General features: G+C 46.4%; 2 protein-coding genes and 1 long non-coding RNA gene across 4 annotated transcripts; 2 read left to right on the top strand and 1 right to left on the bottom strand.

Moving 5' to 3' along the window:
- The first annotated feature begins 710 nt into the window (after window positions 1-710).
- LOC120645414 lies at window positions 711-3,477 on the top strand. Its single transcript, XM_039922200.1, has 5 exons — window positions 711-1,002; window positions 1,231-1,729; window positions 2,800-2,895; window positions 2,938-3,005; window positions 3,440-3,477. The coding sequence occupies exons 1-5, from the start codon at window positions 711-713 to the stop codon at window positions 3,475-3,477; spliced, it is 993 nt and encodes a 330-aa protein (XP_039778134.1).
- Window positions 3,478-6,782: 3,305 nt separating this feature from the next.
- On the bottom strand, window positions 6,783-9,139 carry LOC120643863. Of its 2 annotated transcripts, none has more exons than XR_005663228.1 (2): window positions 8,800-9,139; window positions 6,783-8,543 (listed from the first exon to the last, which is right to left on the bottom strand). It is a non-coding gene; the product is annotated as an uncharacterized LOC120643863 (long non-coding RNA). The 2 variants fall into 2 exon arrangements; XR_005663227.1 differs by having other exon boundaries at window positions 6,783-8,724.
- Window positions 9,140-9,144: 5 nt separating this feature from the next.
- LOC120645415 (wall-associated receptor kinase 2-like) lies at window positions 9,145-14,789 on the top strand. Its single transcript, XM_039922201.1, has 5 exons — window positions 9,145-11,512; window positions 11,947-12,099; window positions 12,185-13,126; window positions 13,268-13,389; window positions 13,485-14,789. The coding sequence occupies exons 1-5, from the start codon at window positions 10,531-10,533 to the stop codon at window positions 14,697-14,699; spliced, it is 3,414 nt and encodes a 1,137-aa protein (XP_039778135.1). The 5' UTR covers window positions 9,145-10,530; the 3' UTR covers window positions 14,700-14,789.
- The last annotated feature ends 506 nt before the right edge of the window (window positions 14,790-15,295 follow it).

Here is a 15,295-nt window from a genome sequence, read left to right on the forward strand (position 1 = left end):
GCCGGTACATGGATGCAATGGCCTTAGTAAGAAAGTATGGAAAGCCTGATATATTCCTCACAATGACCTGTAACCCTAACTGGGAGGAGATAAAAAATGAACTCTACCCTGGCCAGGCCGCACAAGATCGCCTGGATCTTGTGACCCGTGTGTTTCGGGCCAAGTTGGAGGGGCTCAAAATGAGGTTAATGAAAAATGATATACTTGGTAAGGTCAGGGCTTATGTGTATGTCGTGGAGTTCCAAAAAAGAGATTTACCACATGCACATTTTTTGCTTATAATGCAACGTAAATGGAAACTTATATGCCCAGAGCAGTATGATGCCCTTATATCAGCCGAGCTACCAAGTAAGAAGAAATATCCAAAATTCTATAAGATGGTTATAAAGCATATGATGCATGGGCCATGCGGTTTGATGAATCCCAATTGTCCATGTACAAAGGGACGCACTTCATGCAAAAACCGGTACCCACGACCGTTCTGCGATGCTACTTCACAAGGCAAAGATGCATACCCAGTGTATAGGCGTCGTGATGATGGTCGTAAAGAAAAAGTACGAGGACATGAACTAGACAACCGATGGGTTGTGCCATACAACCCTTACTTGCTACGTACATTCAACTGCCACATAAATGTTGAGGCTTGTGGTAGCATTAAATCGGTCAAATACTTATTCAAGTATGTATATAAGGGTCACGACCGGGCAAGCATGGCTGTCAGGGAGGCCGGCAAGGTGGACGACCAAGGGAATGTCGATGAAATCAAACAGTATCGAGATGCTCGATGGGTTACACCTCCAGAAGCTTTGTGGAGGATATATGGGTTTGACTTGAGTAAGAACTACCCACCTGTGAAACAGCTCCAGCTCCATTTGCCTGACATGCACATGGTTTCGTTCCATGAGCGCCAGAAGATAGAAAATGTTGTGAACCGTCCAGGTGCTGATGAGTCAATGCTAACAGCCTATTTTGCAGCAAATGGACAATATGAGTGGGCTCGAGGTATATTGTACCGTGATTTCCCTGAGCATTTCACATGGCAATCAAATGGTAAATTTTGGCAACCAAAAAAAATAGCTACAACATCATAGATTGGTAGAGTCGTGTCTGCTCATCCTGCTGAAGGAGAACAGTACTATCTCCGGGTCCTCTTAAATCACGTACCAGGTGCAACCTCATTCCAGCACTTGAGGACTGTTGATGGTGTTGTCCATCCTTCTTTTCGTGAAGTGGCTGAGAAAAGGGGTCTGATTGAAGAGGATAACACCCTGGATGAGTGTCTTTCTGAAGCTGCTGACTTCCATATGCCATCCTCATTACGGCGGCTATTTGCAACAATATTAGTTTTTTGTGAGCCAAGTGATGTGTTTGGGTTGTGGCAGAAATACTTGGAGGCAATGTCCGAAGACTATAAGCATAACAGTGCATCAACCGCGGTGGTCGAGCAGATGGTTTTGATCGATATTAGGAAAATGCTTCAGTCAATGGGTAAGGATATTAAGTCATTTCCCCTTCCAAATGTTGACGACATGTATGATGATGCTAATGGTATTCCCCGTGAGATATTCGAGGAGGCAAACATTGAGGCGAACAATGACGATGTAGCTATGGTGGAGACTCTAAACATAGGGCAAAGGGATGCTTATGATGTCATCATGGCCGCTGTTAACAATGATAAGGGTGGATTATTCTTCGTTGATGGACCTGGTGGGACTGGGAAGACATTCTTGTACAAAGCGTTACTTGCAAACCTACGTCACCAAAACAAAATTGCAGTGGCTACAGCTACATCTGGTGTTGCAGCCTCCATAATGCCGGGTGGCAGGACAGCCCACTCTCGTTTCAAGATCCCGCTAACCTTAGAAGAAGGTGCATCTTGTAGTTTTACTAAACAAAGTGGTACTGTTAAATTGCTACTGACAGCATCTCTAATAATATGGGATGAAGCTTCTATGACAAAGAGACAAGCCATTGAGGCACTAGACAATAGTCTACGAGATATAATGAACTGTCCAAATATGCCGTTTGGTGGGAAGACTGTTGTGTTTGGGGGGGGGGGGGGGATTTCAGGCAAATCCTACCAGTTGTGCGGAAAGGGTCCAGGGCTCAGATAGTTGATGCTTCGTTGAGGAGGTCGTATCTTTGGGAGTACATGCACCAACTTAAGCTGGTATGCAACATGAGAGCACAGAATGATCCATGGTTTGCAGATTATTTGCTACGCATCGGTGGAGGTACAGAGGCTGTTAATTGTGATGGAAACATTCGTCTACCAGATGAAATTTACGTGCCATATGCAGGAGGTGGCAAAGCCCTTGATATACTGATCGAAAGCATCTTTCCAAATCTAAATGAAAACATAACAAATAAGGACTACATCACTTCTACAGCAATTCTGTCCACACGTAATGACTGGGTGGATGGGATTAATATGAAGATGATTGGTATTTTTCATGGTGGGGAGACAGAATATCACAGTTTTGATTCTGCCATAGATGACCCGCATAACTACTATCCCGCAGAGTTTCTGAACACATTGACGCCCAATGGACTACCTCCGCATGTGTTGAAGCTAAAGATCGGATGTCCAATTATATTGCTTAGAAATCTCGACCCCGCAAATGGATTATGCAATGGAACAAGGCTGGTTGTACATGTATTCCAAAGGAACACCATAGATGCAGAAATTGTGTTGGGGCAGCATGCTGGAAAGCGGGTTTTCCTCCCTCGCATACCATTGTGCCCATCTGATGATGGAATGTTCCCATTCCAATTTAAGATAAAGCAATTCCCTATCAGGCTTAGTTTTGCAATGACAGTGAACAAGTCACAGGGGCAGACAATTCCTAATGTTGGTGTTTACCTATCTGAACCTGTGTTCTCTCATGGCCAATTGTATGTTGTAATGTCTCGCGCTACTGCCCGTGCTAACATCAGGATTCTTGTTGTTCCACCTAATGCTGAGGCGGAGGAGGAAGACAACGAGGAAAAAGCAAACAGTATGGGTAAAAAAAATAAAGATAAAAAGAAGCATACAGTAGCTACGAAAAATATTAAGAAAAATATATCAGTTCTAGATGGGACATACACGAAGAATATTGTATACAAGGAGGTATTGACGAGATAGATGAGGTAATTGTCATGCATATATATTTTATTATATTTATCATTTGAAAAGCACTTGGCTTTCTGAATTCTTGACTGGTGGTAAATGTGATGGCAGGATCATCATGGTTGGACCTCAATGAAAGTAGTAAGTTTGGGATTCTACACGGCATGAGACTGGTGGTGTCAAGTACCTGTTTTCAAAAGATGTTATTACCCTTTGTTCCTGCTGGAAGTAGACTGCTTTGTTCATGTAATTTAATTGACTGGTGGTGCGATGTAATTGAATAGACTGTTTTCAGACTGAACACTAAATATTCATTGCTTTGTTCAGAATATTGTTTTGCTGCGCTTGGATGGGTTTCAACCTGATGATTAGTTGTAAAGATGCATTATATTACCTTCTTTTAGTGTTCTACGGCACCTGTTGATTAGTAGTAGAGATATATTATATTACCTTCTTTTACCTTCTTCTTTTGTTTCGAATTCTTTTGATTTTACTTGTGTTTTGAGCAATGATAGACCCTGCTCGTGCGCTCTCAGTATTATGTAATAAATGAAAATTGACTGTTCGGACCTAGAGCCTATTAAGTCAATTACCCAAGATGTCTGCATCGCTAGCTAGAGGCAAGTTTAGTACCACCTTGACAAGCTAACGCTTGGCGATCCAGGTTAAATAAACGGGTGCACGAATCGCTAGCTGGAGGCAAGATGTTTTTTTTTTTGCAAAAATCTCAGATGAAGAATGCATGACTTCCATATGGTAACCCAAGGCCCATCCCATGGGTAGATACCCAGAATTATATAATTTCCTAACTAATTTTTAGGCAGGTGTGGCTACCCCATTAATTGGCCCATTAGGGCTTTGTTTTCCGCTGCCTCTACTTGGGCGCCTTCATCATCGAGAACGTGTGTTGTATCTGCGTTGCCACAAAGCCAAAGCAGGTCGCCGTAAATTACCCGGCGGTCAAGGAAGGTGTTTGGATAAGGAAGTTCCTTATTCAGTTTGGTGTGTTCCGTCCTATCCTACCATCAAAGGATAAGAAGATGTAGCATCTTAATCTTTTCGAATTATATAATTTATTTATATTTATCACAGCGTGTTATTAGGTGAACCCTCCCACGTGAGCTACTTTGTCAGATTTATTTGGAATGTTTAGTGTGGTGTTGATTTTAAATCATGTAATCTTTCCTCTTACGTCACGCTTGAAAAAGTTTACTTCATCGTCGATCTGTTGTCATCGGACTTGAATGCTTATCAAAAACTGCTTCCCGCTGAAGTAAAAAAATTTCTTAGCCACATCAATGGATGGGATATAAAATAGAATTCACTATAGTTTTGTTTGTATATGAATGGGCTTTAGTGACAATGACATACCTATGAATTTATTTGGAACTATATGTTATTTATTGGTACGTATACAGAATGCCCATGCGTATCAAGTATATTTAAGCATTTATAGTTATTTTGGTCGTTGATATATTTGTTCATAAATTTTTCTTTTCCCATAGCAACGCACGGGCATTCTCCTAGTGATGATGTAATTCCAGGCCAAGCTGTCGCCCGGGCCGGCACGACATTCCGTCCTTAGTTCATCGCAGTACATTGCCAACAAAACCGTATACTACTACTCTACTCTAATGATTACATTATGCAACTTCAACGCCAACAGACTGATGCGTGCGCGCTGCTTGCCTTTGGTTTAATGTCAGGTTGACAGGATACTATGCGGTGGGCGAGAGAAGATGGCCGGGGCATTCCTGGATGGGAAATTGGTGTGCGGCACATCTAGGGGCGGAGCCAGAAATTTTTTTTTTTTTTATTATTAGGGGGGCCAACCATGCTAATTTATATAAAAATTTAATTAAAATTCAAATTTTCAATGTAAATTTGGGAGCCATAGGGGGGCGGGGCCAGGCCCCTGCCCGCCCCCCTGTCTACGCCCCTGGGCACATCCCCAAATGGTGATTTTGTGCACAACACACTCTATTTTTTAATTTTGTGCGCAGCACACTGCGATTTTGTGTTTTTATCTCCAACACACCGCAGCACATAAAAGAACTTCTTTGCCCTTGCAAAAACCAGCTCTCTCCCTCTCCTCCTCCCTCCTTCCGCTCCGCCGCTCTGCCCAATGCTGCTGCTGTCTCGCCACTGGAGAGAGGAGGAGGCCGCTGCCGGAGCCGTGCCCGCGCGCTGCTGTCTCACCGGCCCCCTTGCGTGCGCGGCTGCGGTGCTTGCCCCCGGTCCTGGCCTCTCCCCGGCGTGGCGGAGCTCGAGGCCGCCGGAGAGGGGGCCCTGCCCAGCGCACACGAGGTGGAGAGGAGGGGCCCCTGCCGCCGGCGCGGCGGACCTCCGAATCCGAGAGAGGGAGGTGGGAGGGCCGCCGGCGGAGCCCGCCCCGCTGCGCAATGGCGTCCATGCCGCGGGCCGCCGACGGAGGCCGCCCCGAAATGGCCACCGCATGGGCGCGCGCGGGCGGTTCTGCGGTGCTGCCCTGGTGCCGCGGACGCCTCCTCCGCCGCGAGGTGGAGAAGGCCGTCGCGCCGCCATGGCCTCCGCCGTCGTCATTCTCGAGCTCCGCCGGGGACCGAGGTGCCGCCGCCACCGGGATTCTCGAGCTCTGCCGGGGACGGCACGTGCGCGTCTTGTCCCTCTTCAGCGGCGTGGCCATTGGCAGCAGGGACGTGCAGGGCGCCGCGCTCGGGGTGCGGCCGTCGCCGTGCGCGGAGCTCGCCACTGGTCTTGCCGGAGCGGAAGGAAGAAGGAGGAGAGGGAGAGAGCTGACGAGTGGGCTCGGTTTTTGCAAGGGCAAAGAAGTCATTTTATGTGCTGCGGTGTGTTGGAGACAAAAATACAAAATTACAGTGTGCTGTGCATAAAATCAAAGAATAGAGTGTGCTGTACACAAAATCATCATTTGAGGATGTGCCACAGACCAATTTCCTTTCCTGGATTGGGCTCCTCCACCTCATGTGTCACACTTAGGTTCCATGACAGGATGTGATGTGATGATGCAGTCCAAGAAATCCCCTTCGTTGTCGTTTGCTCCTTCTCGAATCCCCAGCTCGCGGCTGCTCTGCTTCTCTAGTTGCGAAACAGGGCAAGCTCTTGCCTGGTGAGAGGTTTCCTCGGAATAGAGCAGGCGCGTTGGCGCGTGATGGTGTATGGTAGGTAGCAAATGTCAATAATGATTTAGAAAAATGTTGGAAGTACTCAGTTCCTAACACAGGGGGGAGCATACGCCCCCACCCACCCCTTTGTGTTTTTATTCTTAGAGCAATGTTTCAACTTCATATATTACTAGTGGTTATACACGTGCCTAGGTATGTGTTTGAAACTAATTTATATATCAACTCCACAAGAACATAATGTACACCATGGTGCAAGAGTTTAAACAAGTGCAAGAGTTCTTGTGTCAGGCGAACTCCATTTTGATATGAGCTCTGTTATAGCTTTAGCTTTAATTGGATACAAACTTTTCTAGGTAGTTTGGAATGTTGCATCTTCATTACAGTGGACAATGACTCTTCTGATTAGTTTAGATCGTTGGATCATTGAATTGAACAGTGAAAATTGTTCTCTTTTAGATTGATGTTGGAGTTTCTAGGCTCTCGATGAACGTGTTAGCTTTTTTTTAACACCCCTTTATTAATTTAATTGATGGAAGCAGCAAACGGGTTCAATACAAGATTTTGTTTTATGAAGGAAGGTTCAGTACAAGGTTGAAATTACATAAAATAAAACAATAAACATTCGAACACCAAATACAAGCAAACAACCTTTGAACTTAACATAGAACTACAGGAATCACGGGCCATGACCATCCATAGGTTATTTTGCGTAGAGAGATCTCCGTTTTGCATCTTGGGCCACCTGAACTGAATCCATCTGAGTGAACTTGAAAATGCGCCGGTTCCTCTCCTTCCAGTTGTTCCAGGCAGTGTACATCATGAGCACTGTTTTGGTTCTCTCTTTCTTTAGCAAGTCTGCAAGTTCATGTTGCCATCACATCGCAATGGTAGAGCTCTGGCAAGGTACATGGATAAGATCATGTGACCAAAGTGACATTAGGTGGCAACCCTAAGAAAAGGACACGCTGAAAACCATGAATATGGCAAACTACTATTGAGAAAACAGCACATACAAGTCAAGTTTTCACTTATCTCTAAAGAAATTAGTGGAATATACATGATACATGGGAAATCCCATGCAGCATGTATAAATGGACAATAATTAAGCAATCTTTTATCTTTTAAAATATAAGGAATGAAAAACATCACCGCCACTATTCAACTGAAACATAGGAAAAATGCAAGGGAGCAATATTTCCAAGTTCTTTGATGTATCTCCTGGGAATTGAGCAATGCAAATAATTTGGGATAGACAGTTGTTGTTGGTGGCCTAAGCACCAAGTGATTCTGTCTCGCCAGCAAAGGTGCTCTTAATAGGAAAACACCCACAAGTTTGTTCTGCTTGCCCATCTCATCAATTTTAGTTTTGTGATTATACTTTTAACTAGAAAAAATAAACATCAATTAGTTCGGATTCTCATTGTGAATTGCAGGAGATTACTCAAAAATTAATTCATCAATGGCTGGAAGGGTTGGAAAAGCCGCAGCCAAGGCCCAAGGATGTTTGCATGGAACATGATTGTGGACTTGTGGATCCTCTTAATACATTCGCAAAGACAGAAATGAGTCATGATGGCAGAGCACCGGCATGACATCTCGATGTATTTGCGCCTTTTTTCTAGAGTATGACATAGTAGAAGAGGTAACATCAGCTAAATATATCAATTCCAATTGCAAAAGCAATATACATTAATAAAACTGCCACTATTTTAAATTTCAAGAATTTACCGTTTTATGATAGCTGGTGCAATATCCCTTTCTCCTTCAAAAATTCAAAAAATCACAATTATCCAGTATATACAAGGCATCAGCAGTACACATGCAGTTTAATTCAGTACCTAAATAGGAGCTTGGATACGTACACCATGATCTGTTCATTTTTAATTTTCCTAAATACATACACCATGGTTGTGTATAGTAGCACATACATGTTATTATACCGTGTTAAAAAGTAGAATAAAGTAATAGAAAAAATATTGTCTGGTCATTTTTGTTTCGGAAATAGACAGTTTACATGATCAGACCAGAAATTTTTAAGTTGCCTCGCAGATCTTTGTTGGGTTAACAGCTTTGTAGAATGCATCCCAAGTGACCAACTAAAACCATTTCAAATTTGCAGAGATCTGATATTTGTGATGTCGTATTTAAACAAGACATAAGCAAAACAAAAGTGGAAAAAGCTGTCAAGACATTACAACATCAACAAATTAGGTGTATTAGGTGCAATAAGCATAAAGAGCCTGTATAGCTTTACCTCATTGTCCTCTGTATGACTGAAAGTTCCTTTGGCTGTCATGAACAGTAGCCTGAATAAACATGGAAGTGACGAAGTGATTGACATGTACATAGAAAAAATATCATGGCTGCCTACATAAAGATTCAAAAGTATGGTATTGCTTTGATAGATTCAAAATATCCTGATTGACTGAACTTGGAGATAGATCCGCAGGTCGTGGTCATCATCCATCAACTTGCAATTAAATATTTCTAGTACATGGTGGCTAGTGAACATCAGCATCAGATCGTGGAGTAGGAGAGAAAGCATAGCGGGGTGTAGTTTACCTTTAGGTATGGAGCAGAGGAAGAGAATGCTGAGAATGGGGATGGCTTCATTTGATATTCAAGCAACTAATCTACATATGCTGAGAACCTCGCGTCGGGGTGGACGCTCGCGGCCGCGGCGCTTCCCCTGCCTGGTGGGATCTCCCAGCGTGAGGACGCGGAGAGGGAGGGTTGGGCCGCCGGCGTCCCCTTGATGGGCATAGAGTGACGGAAGATCACCGTGAGCACGTTGGGGGAGGGTGGCGCCGATGACGCGCCGTACGCTGAAGCGGATGCGGAGAGGTTCTCAGCGAGGCAGCCCACGGTGGTATTTGTCTCATGGAGGAGGTACATGCCTGACCCCCCCCCCCCCCCCCCCCCGCCACCGGCGTGCGGCACCTCGCTTCGCCGGCAGAGCGGGCGCGGCCTCGCCCTCCGCCCCTCACCGGCATCCCTGCTTCGCCCCATCATCCCACCCCTCCTCCCCTCATCCTCGCAGCGCCGATGGGAGGTGTAGGCGCGGATGGCGTCGCAGATCCGGAGGAGAATGGAATGGGATTGGTCACCTTCCAAATTGAATTGATTGATCGGCTGATTTTACGGAGGGATGGGAGGCGGTGTCAGGCGGGTACCTAAGCGGGTACGTGCGAGGATGACGTGAGAAAAGACAGCGATGTTTGGAGGAATCATTTTCTTTCTCCTGGTTTTTTCAGTCCATCTTACTGCTGTCAAACTTTCAATCTGATATGTGGACCTTCTTGTGAGGGGTATAGGTAGGTTAATATTGGTGAGAAATACTCTCAATTCTTTCATCCTTTATAGTATAGAAGACAGAAGATGTGTTCACTAGTACCACTATCATAGAGTGGTTTGTTTCTGTAGTACCCAAACAGCAATTTGCAAAGAAGTCTTTCAGTGGCTTTTTTGTGCACTATAAGTTAGCACTTGACGGAAATTATAGCTGAATAAAGTTACCATGCTCCCAAACAGGCCCTTAATCAGCATACTTAGTAAGGAATTATAACATTATGTCATCGTTACATATAAGATACAGACGGAGAACATCAATCAAGATTATAGTTTTCAATTTGGAGTCATAGGCTACTATGGAGTTCTAGCAATGAAGAATGTGGAAGAAAAATGAGCTTTCTTTAACTGTTGAGAAATGAGAGAGGCAGGTAGAGACATGAGGGATGAGATCATACAAGTCATGATTAACAGGACTAACTAGCTGGGTCGAGAAAGTAGTAAGAGGTCAGAGCGTCCAATATTTTTGCTCTCGGATTGAACTTTTTCAAGTAAGTATCTCATATATATAATCAAAAGTCTTGGCTCTTGATCTGAAGTGGACCAAGTACAGTTGCAATATTTCTATCATGAAAATTATCTCCTATTTATATTTAGTATCTAATCTAGTATCTGAAGTGAACATCGATTTTGTTTAGTCAGGGTGTGCTTCTCGTGACCAGCTGCAGATCAAACTACTTTCAAGTAGTAGTTAAGCGCGGCTGGTGGGTAGTGGCATGCATGCGCGTGGTTGGTGAGATCTGTCGTTCTCGGAACGCCGGGAACGCGGTGCTTGCCAGCGAACCCATCCATATATCTATGCCATCCATGTGCTCAGCTCGCACACAGTTCACCAACTGTAGCACAATGGCAGGCAGCAGCTAGCTAGCCGGAGTCCTGAGAGCGCAGCTCATCAGGTGTGCTGTCCTGCTGCAGTTGCTAAGTCCACACACTTTGTAGCCTACAATGTCGCAAACCTCAGCAGCATCTGTGCCATTACCGGCGGCGGCGGCGCTGATGGTGGTGATGGCGGCGTTGCATCTCCCGGCGGCTGTATCAGCAGCCGCGGCGCCGCCACCGCAGGCACCGGTGATGGGGAAGCCCAACTGCAGCACCACCTGCGGGAACGTGAGCGTGCCGTACCCCTTCGGCTTCGGGCCCTCGCACTGCTACTGGCCCGGGCTCAACCTCACCTGCGAGCGGAGCCGCAGCGGCCCACCGCGGCTGCTCCTCGGCGACGGCACCCTCCGTGTCACCGACATCTCCCTCCGCAACGAAACCGTGCGCGTCATGCGCGCCGGCCTCGTCCTAAATGCAACCGGCAACCTCACCTCTGATGGTTGGAATGCCTCCTTCGGTCGAGGCTTCACGGAGCATGGCTACCAACTGTCGAACAGAAACGAGATTGTCGTCTCCGGGTGCAACGTGATGGCGACGCTCCTCGGGGACAACGGGGAGAAGACCCCCAGGATCATCGGCGGCTGCGCCAGCTTCTGCGCCATAGTCGACCGCGAGGACGGTCCCGTCGTGGACTTCTCGGTGCGCAATGAGGTGGCGGCAAGCAAGTTCTGCACCCGCACCGGCGTCTGCTGCCAGGCTTACATCCGCGTCAGCAGTCCGCCCAACGGCGTGCAGGCCAGGTGGCTGTACAGTAACCACTCCGCGGAGCTGCTCCTGCAGCAGCCGGTGAATGTGTTCGTCGCGGAGGAGGGGTGGGTCGACGCGAACGGGCTGCTGGGCGACGAGGGGCTGGAGGAGGCTCCCATTAACCTCAGGTGGAGCGTCACGCGGGGCCTGCCGCAGCACCAAGATTGCGACAGCGGCATAGGCCGCATGCTCTGCAGGAGCAAACACAGCCGGTGCGCGAACCACAGCGGCATAGGCGGCTTTACATGTCAATGCGACGATGGTTATGACGGCAACCCTTATCTGCCCGGCGGGTGCCAAGGTTAGTGGCTACTCCTACTTAACTAGCTGGTTTGCGCTTGAATCAAGTAGCAAGTGAATTATTATATATATTATATATACATTTTAGGTTTAGTTTTTATTCTACACCCAGCAGTCATATTATTGACCCAAACTGATCAGAAATTATGAACTAAGTTACCTAATTACTGAATTGAAACTTTGAACCTTAAATGCATCATCTAGGTGCAACAAATTTATGCATTCCAATTATGTCGTTGTTTCTGCCTTTTATTTTGTCACCTGGATTTTTGTTTTAAATAATGACAGTGGCGGGAAACTAGAAGTACGTTTAATTTGGAGGTATTTTAAGTTACCCACCACTATACTATCACAGAAATGCATAGAAAATAGATAGATAGATAGATTTCCAACATCCATGTATTAATTGGTGCGGTTGACTGGGTTTGGCTGCAGATATCGATGAGTGCAAGCTCCCACATGAAGAGAGTAGGTGCTTCGGTGAATGTATCAACACGATCGGGTCAATGGATTGCCGGTGCCCGTTTGGGACATATGGCAACCCTGGCGTCAAAGGTGGCTGCTTCAAAATTAGCTCCAGTACCAGAGGTCAGTATTACAATCGACCTGCTGTAGCGACGCACTTCTTGCACGAACAGCTGCAGCAAATGTTAAGTTCTTGCATTTGACGCAGATACACTGTTGCCGACGGTGGCTCCGGCGCTGGTAGGGAAGCCCAACTGCAGCACCACCTGCGGTGGCGTGCGGGTGCCGTACCCCTTCGGCATCAGCCCTGGGTGCTACTTGCCGGGTTTCAACCTCACCTGCAACACGAGCTACAGTCCCCCGCGGCTACTTCTCGACAAGAACGGCACCCTTGAGGTCATCGAGATCTTCTTACCCAACTCCACGATGCGCGTCATCCATCACACCAGCGACGCTTTCAAATATGATATTTCTGGTGCCAAGTCCGAGTGGGTTGTTTACTTCTACGACCTCCCCGACATTGGCGAGCCCTACATGCTGTCAACGAGGAACGAGCTCATCCTCTTCGGATGCGACCTGCAGGCGACCCTGTACAAAAGGAAAGGCAGCAACAAGACCACTGATAGCATCAGCCACTGCGCCTCCACCTGCAGCTCCAGCAGCCTACGGACCTTTACTGGAGGTAATAGTGCCTGGCCGCTGGTCTCGACGCAGCACCCCCATGGCGGGTACTGCTCCGGCCATGATGGCTGCTGCCATGCGCCTATCTCCCTGGGTAGCACGCCCAAGGGCTTCAAGTTCAAAGGGCTCAACGGGACTACCAGCAAGAAGTTTCGTAATCGTGTGTTGCCTGCGGTCGCGCTCGTCTCGGAAGACGGGCTGACTGATCAGTGGGGTGTTATCTTAAATAGGTCTGTCCCTTGGTGGCTCTCTTACATGGCATCTCCCCTTGTTCTACGATGGGCGGTTAAGCAAGGCGTCACCGCTCCTGCCAACTACTCATTGGGGCCGTGCCTCGGGGACGTAGCCAGTACTGGCCTGCTTTGCAAGAGCAAGGACAGAGTCTGCCAGCAAGATGATGGGGGAGGCTTCACATGCCACTGCAACACCGGCTATCAGGGGAACCCTTACCTCGACGGCGGATGCCAAGGTCACTACTGATCCCTTTACTAGAGTACTTACTTACTCCTCTGATGAGTGATGATGCATTTGTTTTACGGGCATGTTTAATTTCTCAATGTTTGTTTATTGGGGCCTTCAACTACTGCTCATTCTGGATGGAAATGTATAGTTATCGACAAGTGCCACATCATGGCGTTATCAGGGAAACCGTGCTTCGGCGAGTGCATTAATTTTCCTGGTGGCCACGAGTGCCGCTGCCCTAGAGGATCCTATGGCAACCCCTACAAGCCCGTTGGCTGCTCCCCCACGGGTGATCTTCACTAGATCCTCGTAATAAAGTTTTAATGATGATTTCTGCATGGTAACATGATGTGTATATACATTTTTCAGGTTTAATCATTGGTTTGTCTGTTGCTAGTGCCCCGACCCTCCTGCTTTTGGTTCTGGGTATAATATTTGTACTCCGCAAAATTAAGCGGCGTAGGGTAAAAGTACTCAAGCAGAAGTACTTCAAGCAAAATCGTGGGCAGTTGTTGCAGCAGATGGTGTCCCAAAAGGCAGATATTGCAGAAAGGATGATCATCCCAGTCGATGAGCTTGCAAAGGCGACAAACAACTTCGACAGAGCTCGTGAGCTTGGCGGAGGAGGCCACGGTACTGTTTACAAAGGTATCTTATCGGATCTACATGTCGTAGCCATTAAGAAGTCAAAAATTACAGTTCAGAAAGAAATAGATGAGTTCATAAATGAGGTGGCAATCCTCTCACAGATCAACCATAGGAATGTGGTCAAACTCTTTGGATGTTGCCTTGAGACTGAGGTCCCATTGTTGGTTTATGAGTTTATTTCCAATGGAACCCTTTACCACCATCTCCATGATCAAGGACCAAGGTCACTATCATGGGGCAACAGGTTGAGGATCGCAACTGAAGTAGCTACTTCTATTGCCTATCTTCACTCGGCGGTTTCAATACCAATAATCCATAGGGACATAAAGTCTAATAACATTCTTCTTGATGACACATTGACAGCAAAAGTATCAGATTTTGGAGCTTCAAGGTACATTCCAATTGAGAAAACAGGATTGACAACAAGGGTTCAGGGAACAATAGGATACTTGGATCCTATGTACTTTTACACCGGCCGCCTCACCGAGAAAAGTGATGTCTACAGTTTCGGTGTAATTCTCGTCGAGTTGCTGACTAGGAAGAAACCATTTTCATATTTGTCCACTGATGGCGATGGCCTTGTTGCCCATTTTGCTGGTCTAATTGCTGAGGGAAATCTTGTCCAGATAATAGACCCACAAGTTATAGAGGAGGGAGGTGAAGAAGTACAAGAAGTTGCTGCACTTGCGGCATCCTGTGTAAACCTAAGAGGTGAAGAAAGGCCAACAATGCGACAGGTGGAACATACACTAGAGGGGCTCCGTGGTTCCACAAATTACAAGAAAAATGATGTGGTAACAGTAGAATCTGAGAATGATAGCATTGTGATTAACCATCCGTCATCAACTAAAGAAGGACAACATTTTGAAGAGTCCAGCAGAAGATACAGTTTGGAGCAGTCGATGATGATGTCTGCAAGGTACCCTCGGTAGTATTGAGTGCTCTGTTCCTCATGCATTAGCATTAGAGATTAGTTAACTTCTCCTATCTGTAATTTGAAGTGTGATGATAATATTAGCGATATCCTTTGATTCTTGCCATTGCTTTTGTTCTGTTATTAATATGATTCTGCTTTACACTTAAATAAAAAATGGATACCAGAATCCGATCAGGGTTGGTGCATAAATAACTAGATTTGCTTTGTGTTTGCTGTAGGGCAGTAAATTAATTTTTTCCCCTGAAAAGAATTGGGAAATTATGCACTATGGGTCATGGTTAATAGGTGATGTGTTGTTTGTGAGGTTTGGAAAATGAAATCTGGTTCTCCCTGCTTCCCCTTTGCCTGTTTTTATTCCCTTGGCGGTTGGTGCAGCTCCCGCCCCTTAGCGTGCACTGCAGGGTTCCTTGTGGCGCGGCACTATTCTTGCAGTTGCTGCTGCGGAAGAGCCGCCTCAAAGCAGAGCATCTCAGCCACGTTGAGATCGCTCGCGTCCGTGTGCTCAGCCTCCATGTCTATCCATGCATGCGAGATGGTTTCACGGTATATATATGGGCAGTACACGCCTCCCCTTGATATCCCCATTTTTCT

The sequence above is a fragment of the Panicum virgatum genome, chromosome 8K (genome assembly GCF_016808335.1).
Source record: "Panicum virgatum strain AP13 chromosome 8K, P.virgatum_v5, whole genome shotgun sequence".
In the NCBI taxonomy this organism is placed as follows: Eukaryota; Viridiplantae; Streptophyta; class Magnoliopsida; order Poales; family Poaceae; genus Panicum; species Panicum virgatum.

Coding starts and splice junctions, on each gene's coding strand:
- LOC120645414 (XM_039922200.1), top strand. CDS start 711: ATGGCTGTCAGGGAGGCCGGCAAGGTGGACGACCAAGGGAATGTCGAT. Junction 1,003..1,230: donor ACAATATGAGTGGGCTCGAG/GTATATTGTACC, acceptor CTTTTCGTGAAG/TGGCTGAGAAAAGGGGTCTG. Junction 1,730..2,799: donor GGGACTGGGAAGACATTCTT/GTACAAAGCGTT, acceptor ATTCCCTATCAG/GCTTAGTTTTGCAATGACAG.
- LOC120645415 (XM_039922201.1), top strand. CDS start 10,531: ATGTCGCAAACCTCAGCAGCATCTGTGCCATTACCGGCGGCGGCGGCG. Junction 12,100..12,184: donor AATTAGCTCCAGTACCAGAG/GTCAGTATTACA, acceptor CATTTGACGCAG/ATACACTGTTGCCGACGGTG. Junction 13,127..13,267: donor CCTCGACGGCGGATGCCAAG/GTCACTACTGAT, acceptor GGAAATGTATAG/TTATCGACAAGTGCCACATC.